General features: G+C 51.6%; 1 protein-coding gene across 1 annotated transcript in view; it reads right to left on the reverse strand.

The window, feature by feature from the left end:
* Positions 1 to 13421, reverse strand: part of IL5RA (interleukin 5 receptor subunit alpha) — a 37598-nt gene extending 24177 nt beyond the window's left edge. Inside the window, exons 1-7 of the mRNA XM_066244764.1 lie at positions 13295 to 13421; positions 12047 to 12169; positions 8262 to 8346; positions 6486 to 6631; positions 5382 to 5520; positions 1773 to 1926; positions 1510 to 1697 (exon numbers count right to left, since the gene is read on the reverse strand). Coding sequence (XP_066100861.1) covers positions 1510 to 1697; positions 1773 to 1926; positions 5382 to 5520; positions 6486 to 6631; positions 8262 to 8334 — 700 coding nt within the window. The 5' untranslated portion in view covers positions 8335 to 8346; positions 12047 to 12169; positions 13295 to 13421. The remainder of the gene's footprint in view (positions 1 to 1509; positions 1698 to 1772; positions 1927 to 5381; positions 5521 to 6485; positions 6632 to 8261; positions 8347 to 12046; positions 12170 to 13294) is intronic.
* Positions 13422 to 14015: the final 594 nt, after the last annotated feature.

A 14015-nucleotide genomic window follows, 5' to 3' on the forward strand; every position in this document is an offset into this window, starting at 1 on the left:
TAAGTCCTTCCCCCCGAGACCCGGCCTGCCCGTCGACGGCCATGTGATGTGGGCAGAAGGGGTTTCTGAGGGAGGGCTCTCGTGTTAGGGTCTGGTGACTAAGATCTCACAGTCGACGAGTCATCGGGACAAGCGGAGAGTGGGACCCGCTGGCTCTGAAGCCTGCTGCTCTCCACCCAGGAGGTCTGTCCCCAAGTCTCTGTTTGTCTTAGTAATCTGAGGAACTGGTCCCAACGAAGGGAAAATCCTATCATCACATGAATGCCTATATCGGTTGTGTCCGGGTTCAAGTGAATTTCATGGCTTCCCAAATCCTTCTCTCACCCTGAAAGTGACATTTTCAAGTCACCTAAGAAAATATACTCTCGAAGAGACTCGCGTTACTCTTTAGTAAATGCTATGGTCCTTTAAACCACGTTAATGTTCCATTTAAGATAGATACCGGTATGTCACATCCAAATCATGCCCTTGAAACAAGAACGTTTTCCGTACTTAATGCACACCCATATAAGGCATTGTTCTAAACACTTTATAATTATTAACACACTTAATTCTCACAGAGCCTTGTAGGAAGCATTCCTTCCTCCCCCTCTTTCAGATGAGACTGAGGCACAGAGGAATGACCAGAGTGCCTGAGGTCCCTCAGCTGGTCAGCAGAGGGGCCAGGACCCAAGCCCAGGCCGACTGACTCCAGAGCCCGCTCTAACCACCCCCCCTACCCCACCCTTCCACCTCAGATGTCAATCACCACGTCTGCGGTGTGACAGGCTCTGGGGAAGTTTCGCCAATGCTCACATCTAGAGGGAAGAAGAACACCTTCTCCTCGAGACCTGAGCAAATGAAACCTTAAGTAATATGTTTATATCCGAGGATCCCAGGCCCGAGAGAGAGACATTTCTAAACTCAGGAGCCTCCAGGGGAGACAGACCAGAATGGTGAAGGGTCATGAGATTGGGGGTGGGTGGCATGGGGCAGGAGAGATCTCAGGGCAGGAACGTGGCTGTCTTGGGAGAGCTGGGAGCCCATCCTGTGGGGAAATGGATCAGAATAGCCTGGAGGGGCTACCAACCCATCACAGGACCCTCACACAGAAACTTCTCAACACCAGGCAGCACCGCTGAGAGATGAAACGGCTTCCTGAAGCAGGGAGTCAGTTCATGTTCCCTGCTGCAGCGGTTTTCAACTGGGGGAGACATCGCCCCCCCCCCCAAAGGGACATTTGGAAATGGCTGAAAACATTTCTGTTGTCACCACTGGTGGGGGAGGATGCTGCTGGCAGCTAGTCGGGAGAAGCCAGGCACAGAGTTGGGGAGATTTCCGACCCGCGGAGCACACAGCCCGGCCCCCACGACCCCGGCTATCCGGCCCCCAAACATCCGCACGCTGAGGCTGAGGACCCTGTCCCCATGGTTGTAGCATCAGAAAAGGAGTCAAGCAAGCTGGTATTTAGAACCCCTTCCACGGCTGCGCGTCCGAGATCCCGCGACTCTAGCTTTGAGTCCACCTTACCGATGGCGTGGAGAGCGAACAGCTGATCGTAGGGCCTGATGAGGGCGTGCGCGCTGGAGCCGTTCACGTGCACGACCAGCGGGTCCCGCCCTTTGCTGTCAATGAAGGTCCTCGGGAACCAGCACCCGGTGTTTCTCTGCAGGGCGTCTTGGCTGTATTCTCGGCATTCTTCGGTCTGGGAGTTGTACCTGAATCGGAACACTGGTGAGTTTTCAGGGCGGGAGGGAGCGAGCCCCCGTGCGTAAGGACAGGCAGGTCCCGACCTGTAGAAGAGGAAGTACTGCGTGCGCCCGGGGGCCGCCTCCCCAGCGAGCCAGGTACAGCGCAGGGAGACTCGGTAGGGCCTCGGGTCGGTGCGGTTGTTGGCGGCGGTGTGGGTGGTGCACGTCAAATTCACGATCGAGGTCCCGGGAGACCCTAGAGGGAAAGAACAAGACGTTCTCGTGACCGCCTCTGAATCCGGGACTGCCTGTGAAACCGCAGGGATCGGGAAATGCTTCTCCATCTGCAGAACGCAGTTGTCGTCACACACTTATGTAGAGACACCTACCATGGGCAAGGGGCCCGCTGGCTAAGGAACGAGGCGGGGGCTGCACAGCCCAGGGTGCGACATCGGATCGCTGCCTAGCTACTTGGGGACATGCATGTTGGGAGTTTAAGAGCAGTACGCTCTGGGCCCTGGCTGGTTGGCTCAGCAGTGGAGCGTTGGCCTGGCGTGCGGGGGACCCGGGTTCGATTCCCGGCCAGGGCACATAGGAGAAGCGTCCATTTGCTTCTCCACCCCCACCCCCTCCTTCCTCTCTGTCTCTCTCTTCCCCTCCCGTAACCGAGGCTCCATTGGAGCAAAGATGGCCCGGGCGCTGGGGATGGCTCCTTGGCCTCTGTCCCAGGTGCTAGAGTGGCTCTGGTCGTGGCAGAGTGACGCCCCGGAGGGGCAGAGCATCGCCCCCTGGTGGGCGTGCCGGGTGGATCCCAGTCGGGCGCATGCGGGAGTCTGTCTGACTGTCTCTCCCCGTTTCCAGCTTCAAAAGAAAAAAAAGGGGAAAAAAAAAAGAGCAGTACGCTCTGTTGTCATTCGGAACTCCATGTCCAGCAGCCTTGCTGTTCTACTGCACGTTGGTCAAGAGCTTGCTGGGACACCTTGATCCCTCCTACCCTGAACATGGGCTTTGTTTTTTACTGTCAATGAGAGCGGGTGAGGAAGGTCTCTCCACCCCAGAGCTCAGTGACCCGTGAGGTTACAACCGAATGCGTCACAGGCAGCGGATGGCGTAGAGGGCTGCTGGGAAGAAGGTCAGTTTTCGCGAACGCTGCGGAATCACGCGGCTTCTGGAGAGAACACAGCGCACACTAGTGTGCTCGGGTCCTACTTGTGACGGTAGGACTTACAGGAACACTGGAGACGGCAAAGAGACCCCCTTTGTGTTCGTTTCTCCCAGGATGTCCCCCCTCTTTCTTGACGGGAACGCCCTGGTTTTTGTTTCAGTCTCCCCGTCACTGTGCAGACTGGGTGCTTTCAGATCCCGCCATGGAGCACCGGCCTCGGGCTGGTTCAGGGGGGCCGAGGAGCGCTGAGGCTGAGGGTCGGGGAGGACCTCGTCCATGGGCAAGCAGGCCTGTAGACTCGGTCTTGAGTGAGGGGAGGGGGTCTTTCCGCTTAGTGTAAGTCCGTGACCTGGTCATTTTTGTCATGTTACCCAATGTCATTCAAAAGGGAGAGGAGGCCCTGGCCGGTTGGCTCAGTGGTAGAGCGTCGGCCTGGCATGCGGGGGACCCGGGTTCGATTCCCGGCCAGGGCACATAGGAGAAGTGCCCATTTGCTTCTCCACCCCCCCCTTTCTCTCTGTCTCTCTCTTCCCCTCCTGCAGCTGAGGCTCTATTGGAGCAAAGATGGCCCGGGCACTGGGGATGGCTCCTTGGCCTCTGCCCCAGGCGCTAGAGTGGCTCTGGTCACGGCAGAGCGATGCCCTGGAGGGGCAGAGCATCGCCCCCTGGTGGGCGTGCCGGGTGGATCCGGTCAGGCGCATGCGGGAGTCTGTCTGACTGTCTCTCCCCGTTTCCAGCTTCAGAAAAAAAAAAAAAAAAAAAAAGGGAGAGGAGTGGGACCTGCCGTTGTTTGTAGAGAGGGTAAAGATGAGAGGAGGACCAGCTACAGCCGCTCTGCTCCATGCACCGCAGTGTGTGTCATTTATATGACACGGACGCAGACAGGATGCACACGCATGTGCACTGTCATACAGACACGGAAGCCTCTCCACGCTCTAAACACCCAGATGGTCCGCGCCCCTGTGCCGTCTCGAGTGTCTGAGTCTGCCTGTCCCCCAGTGCCCGTCTGAGGCACGGACGATTTGGTGTGAGGTCAGCTGGATTCCAGGCAGAAGTAGCCGGTTCTCCACTCGTGTCGTCCTGGGGGTGGTGTGCTCCCAGGACCGTCAGACTCGCAGAAACGTCATTCTGAAAGGCGTGCTGCAGGGGTGTGCGCCAGAGAGGTGCAGAGGGGCTGGAGGGGAAGCCTGCGTGTGTGACCTCCTGTTCGCCTTGGGTCAGCGTCTGAGCTTGAGGTCGTGACCCCTGTGAACCGGCCGCCCTGCGGTCTACAACGTGGCGTAATGAGTAAGTGGACGACCTGGACGGCACGGTTCTCAGTCACTGACACAACTCGGGAGGCGAGGCCTCTTCTCCTGGCGAACGGTTTGACAGTTACCTGTGGGTCAGACTGGCCGAGGTCTCTGTTATTACGTGCGCTCACACGTCCCAGGACCTGGTGGCCACTCTTCCTCTGTTCCTTCCGTTAGGCACGTGCACGCACGTGTGTGTGTGTGTGTGTGTGTGTGTGTGTGTCCAAGCTTTCAATTGGGAGCATCCCTGCTTTTACATATTAGAGACCCCGGTTAGCGACCCTGGCTTCCCACTGAGGACAGTGTAGATACAGTGGGTCTAGCCCTCTTTTACTCACGGCAACTATACAGCTCACAAAAAATTAGGGGGTATTTCAAAATGAATGTGAAGCTATAAAATATCTCCTAATTTTTGTGAGCAGTAGAGGCATTCAGTCTCGCGGCTTCTCGGCAGTGCCGGCCGTCGTAGAGCTTGTTGTGAGGAGTGACGGAGCCGGAAGTGAACCCCGTGTCTGACGTAGGCACTGCTATTGTGTGGCTGCGGCCAACCCAGACAGGGTCCCTGCTCCCCGGCGGGCTCACCGTGGGGATGGCAGGCTGTAATCTAATCTAGAAAAGATCAGTGATGCTATGCACCCATGAAGAGCTTTGCCCGTGGATGAGTGGTGAGGACAGAGAGCACCCTTCAGGAGACAGAATGAAAAAAAAAAGGGGAGGTGGCCTTACAGAGGCTTTGACGTACCGGGGGGTTAGTAATCCCCCTCCCCCGATGGATAAATATGAAGATAACATTTCAGAAGCATTTCTTAGTTTAAAAATTAATAATAATGTCAAAATAAATAAAAGTAAGACACAGAAAAGCAGGCGGAGCAGGTGGCCGGGAGATCGGTCTCCAGGGAAGGCGGGTGCTGTGCGCGGGTCACGGGCAGACTTCCGGGGGAACAGAGCAAAGGGACCACGCAGCCTGTCGTTGGAGAGGTGCCTTAGAACTCGGTCATGAGTGACCTGATCGACCCTTGAGCCTTTGCTCAGGGGGGTGAGAAGGGTGAGTGAGGTTGGCAGGAATGGGCCAGCTGGCACTGGATGGGGCTATGCCAACAACAAGTGACCGCAGCCTTGTAGGAGGGTCATGAGGGGGAAGGGCGTTGGGCGGGGCCGGGGGCTGTCCCGAGCAAAGCGAGTGGTTAGTTCCCTGCCTTTGTCCCATGGGCAAAGCCTGAGATGGAAAACGGGGCTTTCGGAGGCCCGCCTCACCTGCCGGGGCCGGAAGCTCGGCGGAGACCCAGCCGCTGGCCGGGAGGCTGCGGTCTGTCCACGGGATGGTCCGCACGCTCGCCGAAAAGCCTTTATGAAGGATGGTCACACGTTTGCTCTCCGTGTTCCTGGTTTCACACTGAAAACAAAACCCACAGGTCATGACACGTAAAAAGGGAACTAGCCCTCAGAGAACTGCATACTTCAATCAGATACGCATTTTCTTCCGATTCTTAAGGGTCACGTAAAATGCCGTGGAATAGGTTCACTCAGTAATTAAACCCACAGTTCCATGAGTATAGTCTTGACCCTAAACTCATTAAGTTGTGTACCCTACATGTGTACAGGGTTTTACACACTAATCAACCCTTCATCAAGTGGTTTTTAAGAAGTGGGTAAATGCTCCAATTCTAGTATTGATACATGTTTCTTTTTTTAAATAAACAATATCATGAAAACATTATAATCAATTCCTCGATGGTACACGAATACATTCTTCTTATAAGAACAAACAGATTACAAGTAAGGCTCCTGGTCCACTCTGACCACCGTCTCTACTTCCAGCCTCCTCCCATAGATAACTTCCGACACAGAAAATCCCCGAGAATTCCAGATTGACTGAAACATTGTTCAGGCTACGCAACTGTTTCACCCTTGGTCGAATTTCACTGGGCACCTACTCAGTGCCAGGTGCTTTAACGTGGCCCTGCAGTGCACCTGGGGCCCTAAGACGTTAAGTGTCTGGTCCAAGGCGACAAACGTGGGAATCGGGGCAGAAACGTGGCCTTGGACATAATTATCTGCCCTCCTCCCATTTTATTGGCCCACCCTCTTCTGTTTGGCTATTTTAGAAAAAAACGTAAAATCCTACATCTCATCCACTGTGCCTTAGAAGTCACTAAGCTTTCTTTTCTGAGAGAAAGAACTTTGTCCGCAGGTTAAATGTCCTCGGCTGCTACGGGACACACTGGCACCAGCTGTCAGCCGTCTCGGCAGAGACACGGCTCAGCTGGGAACAGAGCCTAAGCCCTCGGTAAAGACAGTGCCATCCAAACTGCAATCAGCTCTAGGGGTGGGGGGGGGGCCCTTGGCCTGGACGCTTACGTCATCGTCCTCCGGGGCGCTGATCTTCACGTGGTACCCCAGCTTAACATCCGTTGGCTCTTGATCAGGATTGGGTTCCCAACGTAGAAGAACTTGAGCCAAACCAGTAACTTGAATGGTGAAATTGACAGGTGGGAGAAGTGAAACTGACCAAAAGAAAGAAAGAGGTCAAGGATGTCCAGTTGTCCATGGACAGCACTTTTCTAAAGTCTTAAAATACTTTATTGTGTGCTGCCGTGTTTTCTGGCGGTTAGCAGGACATACAGCACTGAAATACTTCTGAAAGGCGTTCCTTGAAAGCTGCTTTTAACTCATTATATTTTATTTTATTTATTTTTTTACGTTGTCCAGGTGTTTATTTATACCATTGACAGATTTTTTTTAATTGAAATACGAATATGTTGCTATATTATTATTTACAGGAACCAGCATTTTCAAACTGAGAGTCACAGCCCACTAGTTGGCTGGGATAATGCATTGGTTTGTGGCTAGCAATTTATTTTAGTGACACAGAAGAAAATGGAACAGAAAAGATATCAAAGCGCTGTTTCGTGCGGCAACAACAGTAAGAACGAGTTCTGTCCCCTGAAAGTCTCCCTTCCATTATATAAATGTACTTATGCTTCTGTATGGGCACTGGTTCATGAGGCGAAATGGATTTCTTATTATAATTCAAAGTCGAAACAGATTTCTAAGCCAAACTTCTTACATAGTCATTTCTGGAAAGAAAAAAAAAAAGGTGTTTTATTTTTTTCTTAGTACACCCTTCTCGAACTTTGCTTTCAAAATAAAAGCTTTTATTTCAATTACAGAATCAATGTCTATTCATTTCAGAAATTGTGGAAACCGCAGATGAGAAAAAAAGAAAAGAAAAAGAACAGCAAAGAATTTTTTACAATCCTACCGCTGAGAATGGTACTAACATGCGATGTATTTCCTAGGCATATGCTAATGAAATTTCTTACATTTTTTTATAAAATTAAGATAATCTTGTACCACAATTATGGAATGCCCTTTGATTCATTGACTACATGGTCATGGCATTTCCACTGACCCTTGAATGTTCAATAGCCTCTGTGGCCTCCCCATATGGACTCTCAGGGCTTGGTCTACAGGGCATAGTTCATGACGGTCACTACTGACCACACATGACTTTTTAAATTTAAATGAATTAAAAAAAAACCACAACAAACCCTTCATTGCTTTAATTACAGGAGCCGTATTTCAAGGGCTCAGTGGTCACCCATGGCTATAGTAGCGACTGCACTGAGCAGTGTGGCCGTAAACCACTGTCATTACTGTAGGACATTCTTTTTGGCAACACGAGGCGGAGACTGTGGGACAGTTTTTTTTTCCTTAGACTCTCTTTGCACACCAAACTTACAGATCAACAGATTTCTGAACCAAACGCAGTGGGAGACGGTGACCCCGCGGTCGTGAGGCCTCCTGGCCCGCTCCCTCGCAGGGAGGGACATTCCGGAGTGGCCACCAGCTCCCGCTCTGGGCTGTGGGTTTTGTCGCGTGGAGCCCACACTTGCAAAAGGATTTCCCATTGCAGCGTAAAATCTGCACTTCAACCAACCTTGCTTTCTCAAAACACAGCGTGGCTACGGGGTCTGTATCCTGGTAAGGACAAATATTCTACCCCTTTAAAAAAAATCCACCTATAATTTTGTAATTGGGGGGTCAGTTAGCAGAAGAGAATGTTAGCCTTTTTTATAACGCGCTTGTGTATTTTGTTAAGAGACATCACTGGGTTTCGTCGAGGGCACTTACACTGTTTCTCAGGAAGTGAGTCTGCTTGCAGTATCATGGTGGTCCCCCAGAGAATCAGTAACGTGGGCGCCATGGCGATCCAACTCTACAAAACACAGAGACGAGAAGGTTCGCACGGCGGCCATTTTTAAGAAAAGCCCACAGCTAGTCCCTGAAGTGAAATGTAAGTCATCCGGCCAGTTCACAAGCGTGTATGCACACATGATCCCCTATGTGCCAGCCAGGCAGATACCAACAAACCTTGCCTGAGGGGTGGCATGAATTGTAAGTAACGATCGCCATTCAGTCTAGTAACGGCTCCAATAACAGCGTGTGGCGGGGCCCAGTAGGAGCAAAGAGACTTCAGCGTGGACCCCTGAAGGCATCACACCAGCCAGCGAGCAGGGGAAGGGATTCCTGGGAGCTGACGCAGCCAGGGCAGAGCCCCGGAGAGCTGAGTCAGCGGGAGAGGATGGGGGAGGGGTGGGGGGAGCCGCGGGAGACCCAGCAGGGTCAGATCTTGGAACCGTCCAAGCCGCGGGTGCAGTTCATCCGATGGAAAGGAAACGCCATTACCACGTTCAGCATGGAGGATTTAAAGACAGGCCAACAACATGACCAGAAGCTGAACTCTATAACAACGGTCATGTGGGGAAGGAAACTGTCTGTGTCACAGACTGGCAGGGACCTGTGATGCCTCAAGCTTTGGGTGGGTGGGTGGGTGGGGGGTGGGGGTGGGGGAGACAGAGGCTGAGTGGACCCAAATGGGAGTAGACGGACGGGAAGAGGAATTGAAAACCGGGTGATCGGTCCAGAGCACACGCAAGCCTAATTCTACCCGCCTGCCAGAATTAGACAATCAAGGTGAGCTTGGGCTAGAGAAGTTTGCGTCACTCGGTGTGGCAATGTGAGGGTCTGCGGGGAAAGGAGTTGGTCTCTTGTTGGGAACTGTAGATGAGAAATCTTTGAGTGTTTCCTCTGCGAATCTTGAAAGGGACCTTTCATACGAGCCGAACTTGAAAGAACGCTTCCACCACCTGGCGTGGGCGGCTCTGACTTTTAGGAACCAGACCTCACTGCCGTCCCTCCTGCTCCCCCACTGATCTGGGGGTGGGGGGGTGGCTGTTATCCAACTGCCCACAATCGTTCTTCAAAGATCAATCAGCCGGCGCACAAAACGTAGACCCCATCTCGGATCTCCCAACAGCAAGACCTAGGCTCTGCGCTCATTTAAGTGACTTACCATTTCTTTTCGTTTAAATTTTTATTTCAATGGTTTGGTATTTCCCCAATGTAATTCTGGTAGAACCACAAAACCTAGACGTTGGCTAAATATTTATAGATATGTTCAGGGAATGCTAAAAAACACTTCCTACGTTATTACCTCTTCACTTCCGACTTAACTGACTTACCACTTAGTTTATCGTTATCTCAACTTACTAATGAAACGAGTAAAATGTCACAACGTAGAAGACAGGCACTACTTATAAGTGACTCAATCCCTTTTTTGAAATAAACTTCAGTATTGCTAATCAGAAGAATTATGCCACTTTTGTTCAAAAATAACCTTGTTTCTTCCTAACGGTTCCATCACACGTAGAAGAAGAATTTTTAAAACAACAATGGCAATGACAATGAAAACAGATACTTCAATATTTTTAAATTTGTCAACAAGTGAGATTTTTTAATAAATTGAAGAATTAGTATTTACTAAGCCTGAGAAGCAAAGATAAAAAAAAACAAAAACACAAAACCTTAACAAACAACAACAAAGCTTCCTCTTCAAATGAAGAAGGCGATGTCTTTGAGATGTCAGCATTTCCTGAAATGATATTATACCTGCTCTATCTTTGCACAAGTTTTCATTAACAGGAGGAATTCAAGGTCAGAAAAAAAAATGCAAAATTGGTATTCCCTTGTGACTCTTACTGACTGGGAAAATAAGTAGTTCGTTACAACCGTACTTGTAAAAATAACACACGCCTGTTTATCCTTTGCGTTTAAACTGCTGAAGTCAGTAGTTAAACCCTTGACTATCTCCGGGGGGGAGGGGCTGGGGGGAGATGATGAACTATTTTACATAACCACGCACGCGCCCCTAGAACGTGTCACGTTTTCTGGTTTGACAGCTGCTGAGAACAGAATTATTCTCCAGATGCCATCATTTAAACATCTTTTTTTTTTTTTGGATGATGGATCTATTTTGCCATAAAAGAGCTTTTCCCTTTTCTTTGCCCCCCTCCCATCTCTTGGCGATAATTTTCGTACTGGAAAAGATGATTCCTTTGAAAGACAATTGCTCGTCCCACAGAAAACATGGGACCCTCAAAGAGGACTGACTCTACAGGTGACCAAGGATGACGACATTTTGTAAGACGGAGACATTCGAGACATGAGGCTATGGCCGACCACAAGTCTTCTCTTCTCTAATTCCGTCCCCTCTCTGCTCTGCCCTCACGGCCCCACCGGCATTGGCCTATGGCCCCTTCATAGTTGGGGTCCCAGACACAGCAATCACCCCTGCCAGAAAAGCAACCCCAATCCCTTTTGGGCCAGCTCTTTAATCCAAATCTATTCTGTTAAAATAGATGTCAAGTGGGCGATTATTGTGTGTGTGTGTGTGTGTGTGTGTGTGTGTGCAAGAACAGAGCGACCTGACTAGCTTAAAAATTATATCGAAATGACAAAAATGTTTGACTCCTTCTTCTGCTCATGGCTACCCACCAAAATCCAGCAGAAAGCAATGGCCTTGTTAAAAAAGAAAGCAAGACTCAGGGGAAGCAGAGGAAGCAGAGACCCAGGGCGCCTACCTACAGCCGTCAGAAATAGCACCTTCGGTTTCTTCAGCTCGTGAGGCGCCCGTTCAGGGCGCAGCTCGCTGAGTCAGCCCCCCCAGATTCCTCGAGCGCCCTCCGCGAGCGAGCGGGTCTGGCTTCTGGCAGGTGTGCCCTGCGCTGTTTGAAATCTGGGAGGAAAGAGGAGGCGATCTCTTGACCTGACAGATGTTTCTCTAGAAAGTGGGGTCGCGCCCCGACAGGGGGCAACGGATTTCCCCCGTGTTCCGGAGAACTGGTCAAATTCTATTGAAGTTCAGACTTCTAAATACTGTCCCGTCTCTCTCTCTCTCTCTCTTTTTTTTTTTTTTTTATCTAGTCAGCTTATTGTTCTGCCCGGGGCATTGGTTTTAGAACCGCAGGTCTATTTGCTGCCCTGCTTTCGGGGTCTTTCTGAGTCAGCGGCGGTGACATCTCACTCCAGACTCGACCTTGGGGCATGGAACTCAGAATGCAGCTGAAGGATTCATGGTCCGCTAGGCCCTTAAATTAAAGCGTTTGCTTTTAACTTCCCCATTTTTTATTTTTTTTACTGAACAGGGGAATTGGCAATAAAATCTATCTCTTGGGGTGGGGGGGGGAGACGGTGAAGAATCAGTAAAGAAACCAAGGTGGGAACCGTCGACAACACATTGAGCTAGGTATATTGCACACTCCAAAAAAAAAATCAGTGTCAGAAGAACCATGTATAATGCATGTAATTTCTTTTTCTTTCTTTCTTTCTTTTTTTTTTTTTTTTTTACTACTACTAGACTTCTGACTAATCTTCTGAAAAAGCCCTAAAAGATAACTCCTGGATTCAGAGAGTGGCTACAGGCGTAAACCCTCTTCAGCAGAGACAGAGAGAAATGTCTCCGCCCGGTGTGTTTGGCCAGGGGTGGGCGGGGGGCGCTTGCTCCTGTCCCCCCCGGTGGTCAAATGCCTTTCCAGTAACTGTCATCCTCCATCCGCACTGCCCGTTCCTGGACGTACCTGGCTCCGGGGATCCGCAGACCGGGCTCAGGAGTAGAGGGCCAGCAGCAGCACAGTGTCCACCACGTCCGAGCTTGTGGCTGCCGCCCAGCACCCGGCCCGGCGTGAGGCACGGGCCAGACCCTGTCCAGAGGAGAGGTCAATCAGTGCACATCCCTTTACCAAGATAAGCTATGTAGGGTCACACCCGGCACGGGGACAGGTTAGATCAGAGCGCAGCAGGCTGGGAACAAGGGGGTAGGCAGGGAGGACAGCACGTCTGTCTGGGGAAAGGTGTGACACCTCTGTCTGGCCCTCGCCTACAAATTTCCCCGGACGCCTTTCAAGTAATGAAAGCAAATGAGGTGGTTTGATCTCCAAAACTTTAATTGCGTTTTTTTAAAAATGCAAACAGTTAACATATAACTGCATATGTTAAGATATTTTTTCAACCGCCGTGAAGCAGGGCATACCACCTTTCCCACGGAACAGAAATTGTACCAGGCAATGAAATTTTCCACGTGAGATCGGTATTGACTGAAACGTCAAATGCATGCATGGATATGCCCTCATAAGAGCAGACGCTTTCCCGTGAGTTTAGACGTCCTAGGCTCAGGCAGCCGTGAGTCATTCTGGTTTCTCTCTCTCTCTCTCTCTCTCTCTCTCTCTCTCTCTCTCTCTCTCCCTCTCTCTCTCTCTCTCTCTCTCTCTCTCTCTCTCCCTCTCTCTCTCCCTCTCTCCCTCTCTCTCTCTCCCTCTCTCCCTCTCTCCCTCTCTCTCTCTCTTTCTCTCTCTGCTTATCTCCTTCTCTCTCTGTCCCTTGTTCTTTTATTCATTTCATCCATTCCTTTTGCATCCATGGAAACATGTTTACATTTGCTTTGGGTAAATCATTAGTAAACTTGAAGCCAAGGCAGAGTTTTCAGCAAACTTTCGTACATGTTATAAAAAAAAGCAAACCATCCCGAGACTCCCAGACACCCCCCAGACCCCCCTGCCCTGAGAAACACAAGGCAGACGAACTTCGGCGAGAGGCAACGCTGTCTTCTCCTTCCTTTGCTTGGACTTTCTTAAGTAATTCCCACAGTTCCTCACTGAGATTTTTTCCCGTGCCCTCTACCCTGTGTTCTAAACCCGGGTGTTTCCTAAGACATCTTGGCAGACGCTGCCGTTCTCAGTTTGGTCCCCGAAGCGTCCGGCCCCGTGGGTGACAGGCTTCCCATCGAAGCCTCCAGGAAGCCGCGGGCGCTCTCTCCACACGTGACTCACCTTGCATGGACTGGCGCCCGTCAGTGCCTGAGCCGGTCCAGGGGGCACAGGTCTCTGCCCAGAATCCATGCTGCCTGCCGGCCCGACGCGCCTGTCTATAGCTCCATGACGGTGAGCTCCGTCCCCGCTAATAAGAAGGGGTTTTTATTTCCCCTTTTTCTTTGAAAGCTTGCCACCCTATTCATCAATTGTGACTTCTCCCTTTTGCTTCCCGACACCCTCCCCACCCCCCATCCCCCCGGGTCATAACATGACGCAGAGGGAGCCCGGGATCCGGCTAGAGCAGCAGCCAGAGCTGACTGGCCGGTGGTCAGTGGTCAGCCCGGAGCCCGCTCACTGAGCAGGGCGGTGGCCGAGCTGCAGAGAGGCGGCTGCAGGCGCTGAGGATGAGCCTTATCTCGGGCCCATTCTGACTCAGGGGTTGGTTCTCCTTGGCTGTTTCATAATCCCCGCTGTCATGGTGAAAACGGGCCGGCAGCTTCCCTCGCTGGGGGCTGAGCCCGGGGATCCTGTGGGCAATACTGAGGGGCTCTCCTGTGGGCAATACTGAGGGGCTCTCGGACAGGCTGGGCCCCTGCCCGGCTCCAAGGACCACACCACCGTCAGGGGCAAGGGGCCCCTGCCCGCCCCCGGTTCCTGGGTGGGGCGGATGGCAGCGTCCGCAGCCGGGGCTTGTCCTGTGACTCACTTGGTGGCAGCGCCAGGGCCAGCCGGCTGCCCA

This window comes from Saccopteryx bilineata, chromosome 10 (assembly GCF_036850765.1).
Source record: "Saccopteryx bilineata isolate mSacBil1 chromosome 10, mSacBil1_pri_phased_curated, whole genome shotgun sequence".
Taxonomy (NCBI): Eukaryota; Metazoa; Chordata; class Mammalia; order Chiroptera; family Emballonuridae; genus Saccopteryx; species Saccopteryx bilineata.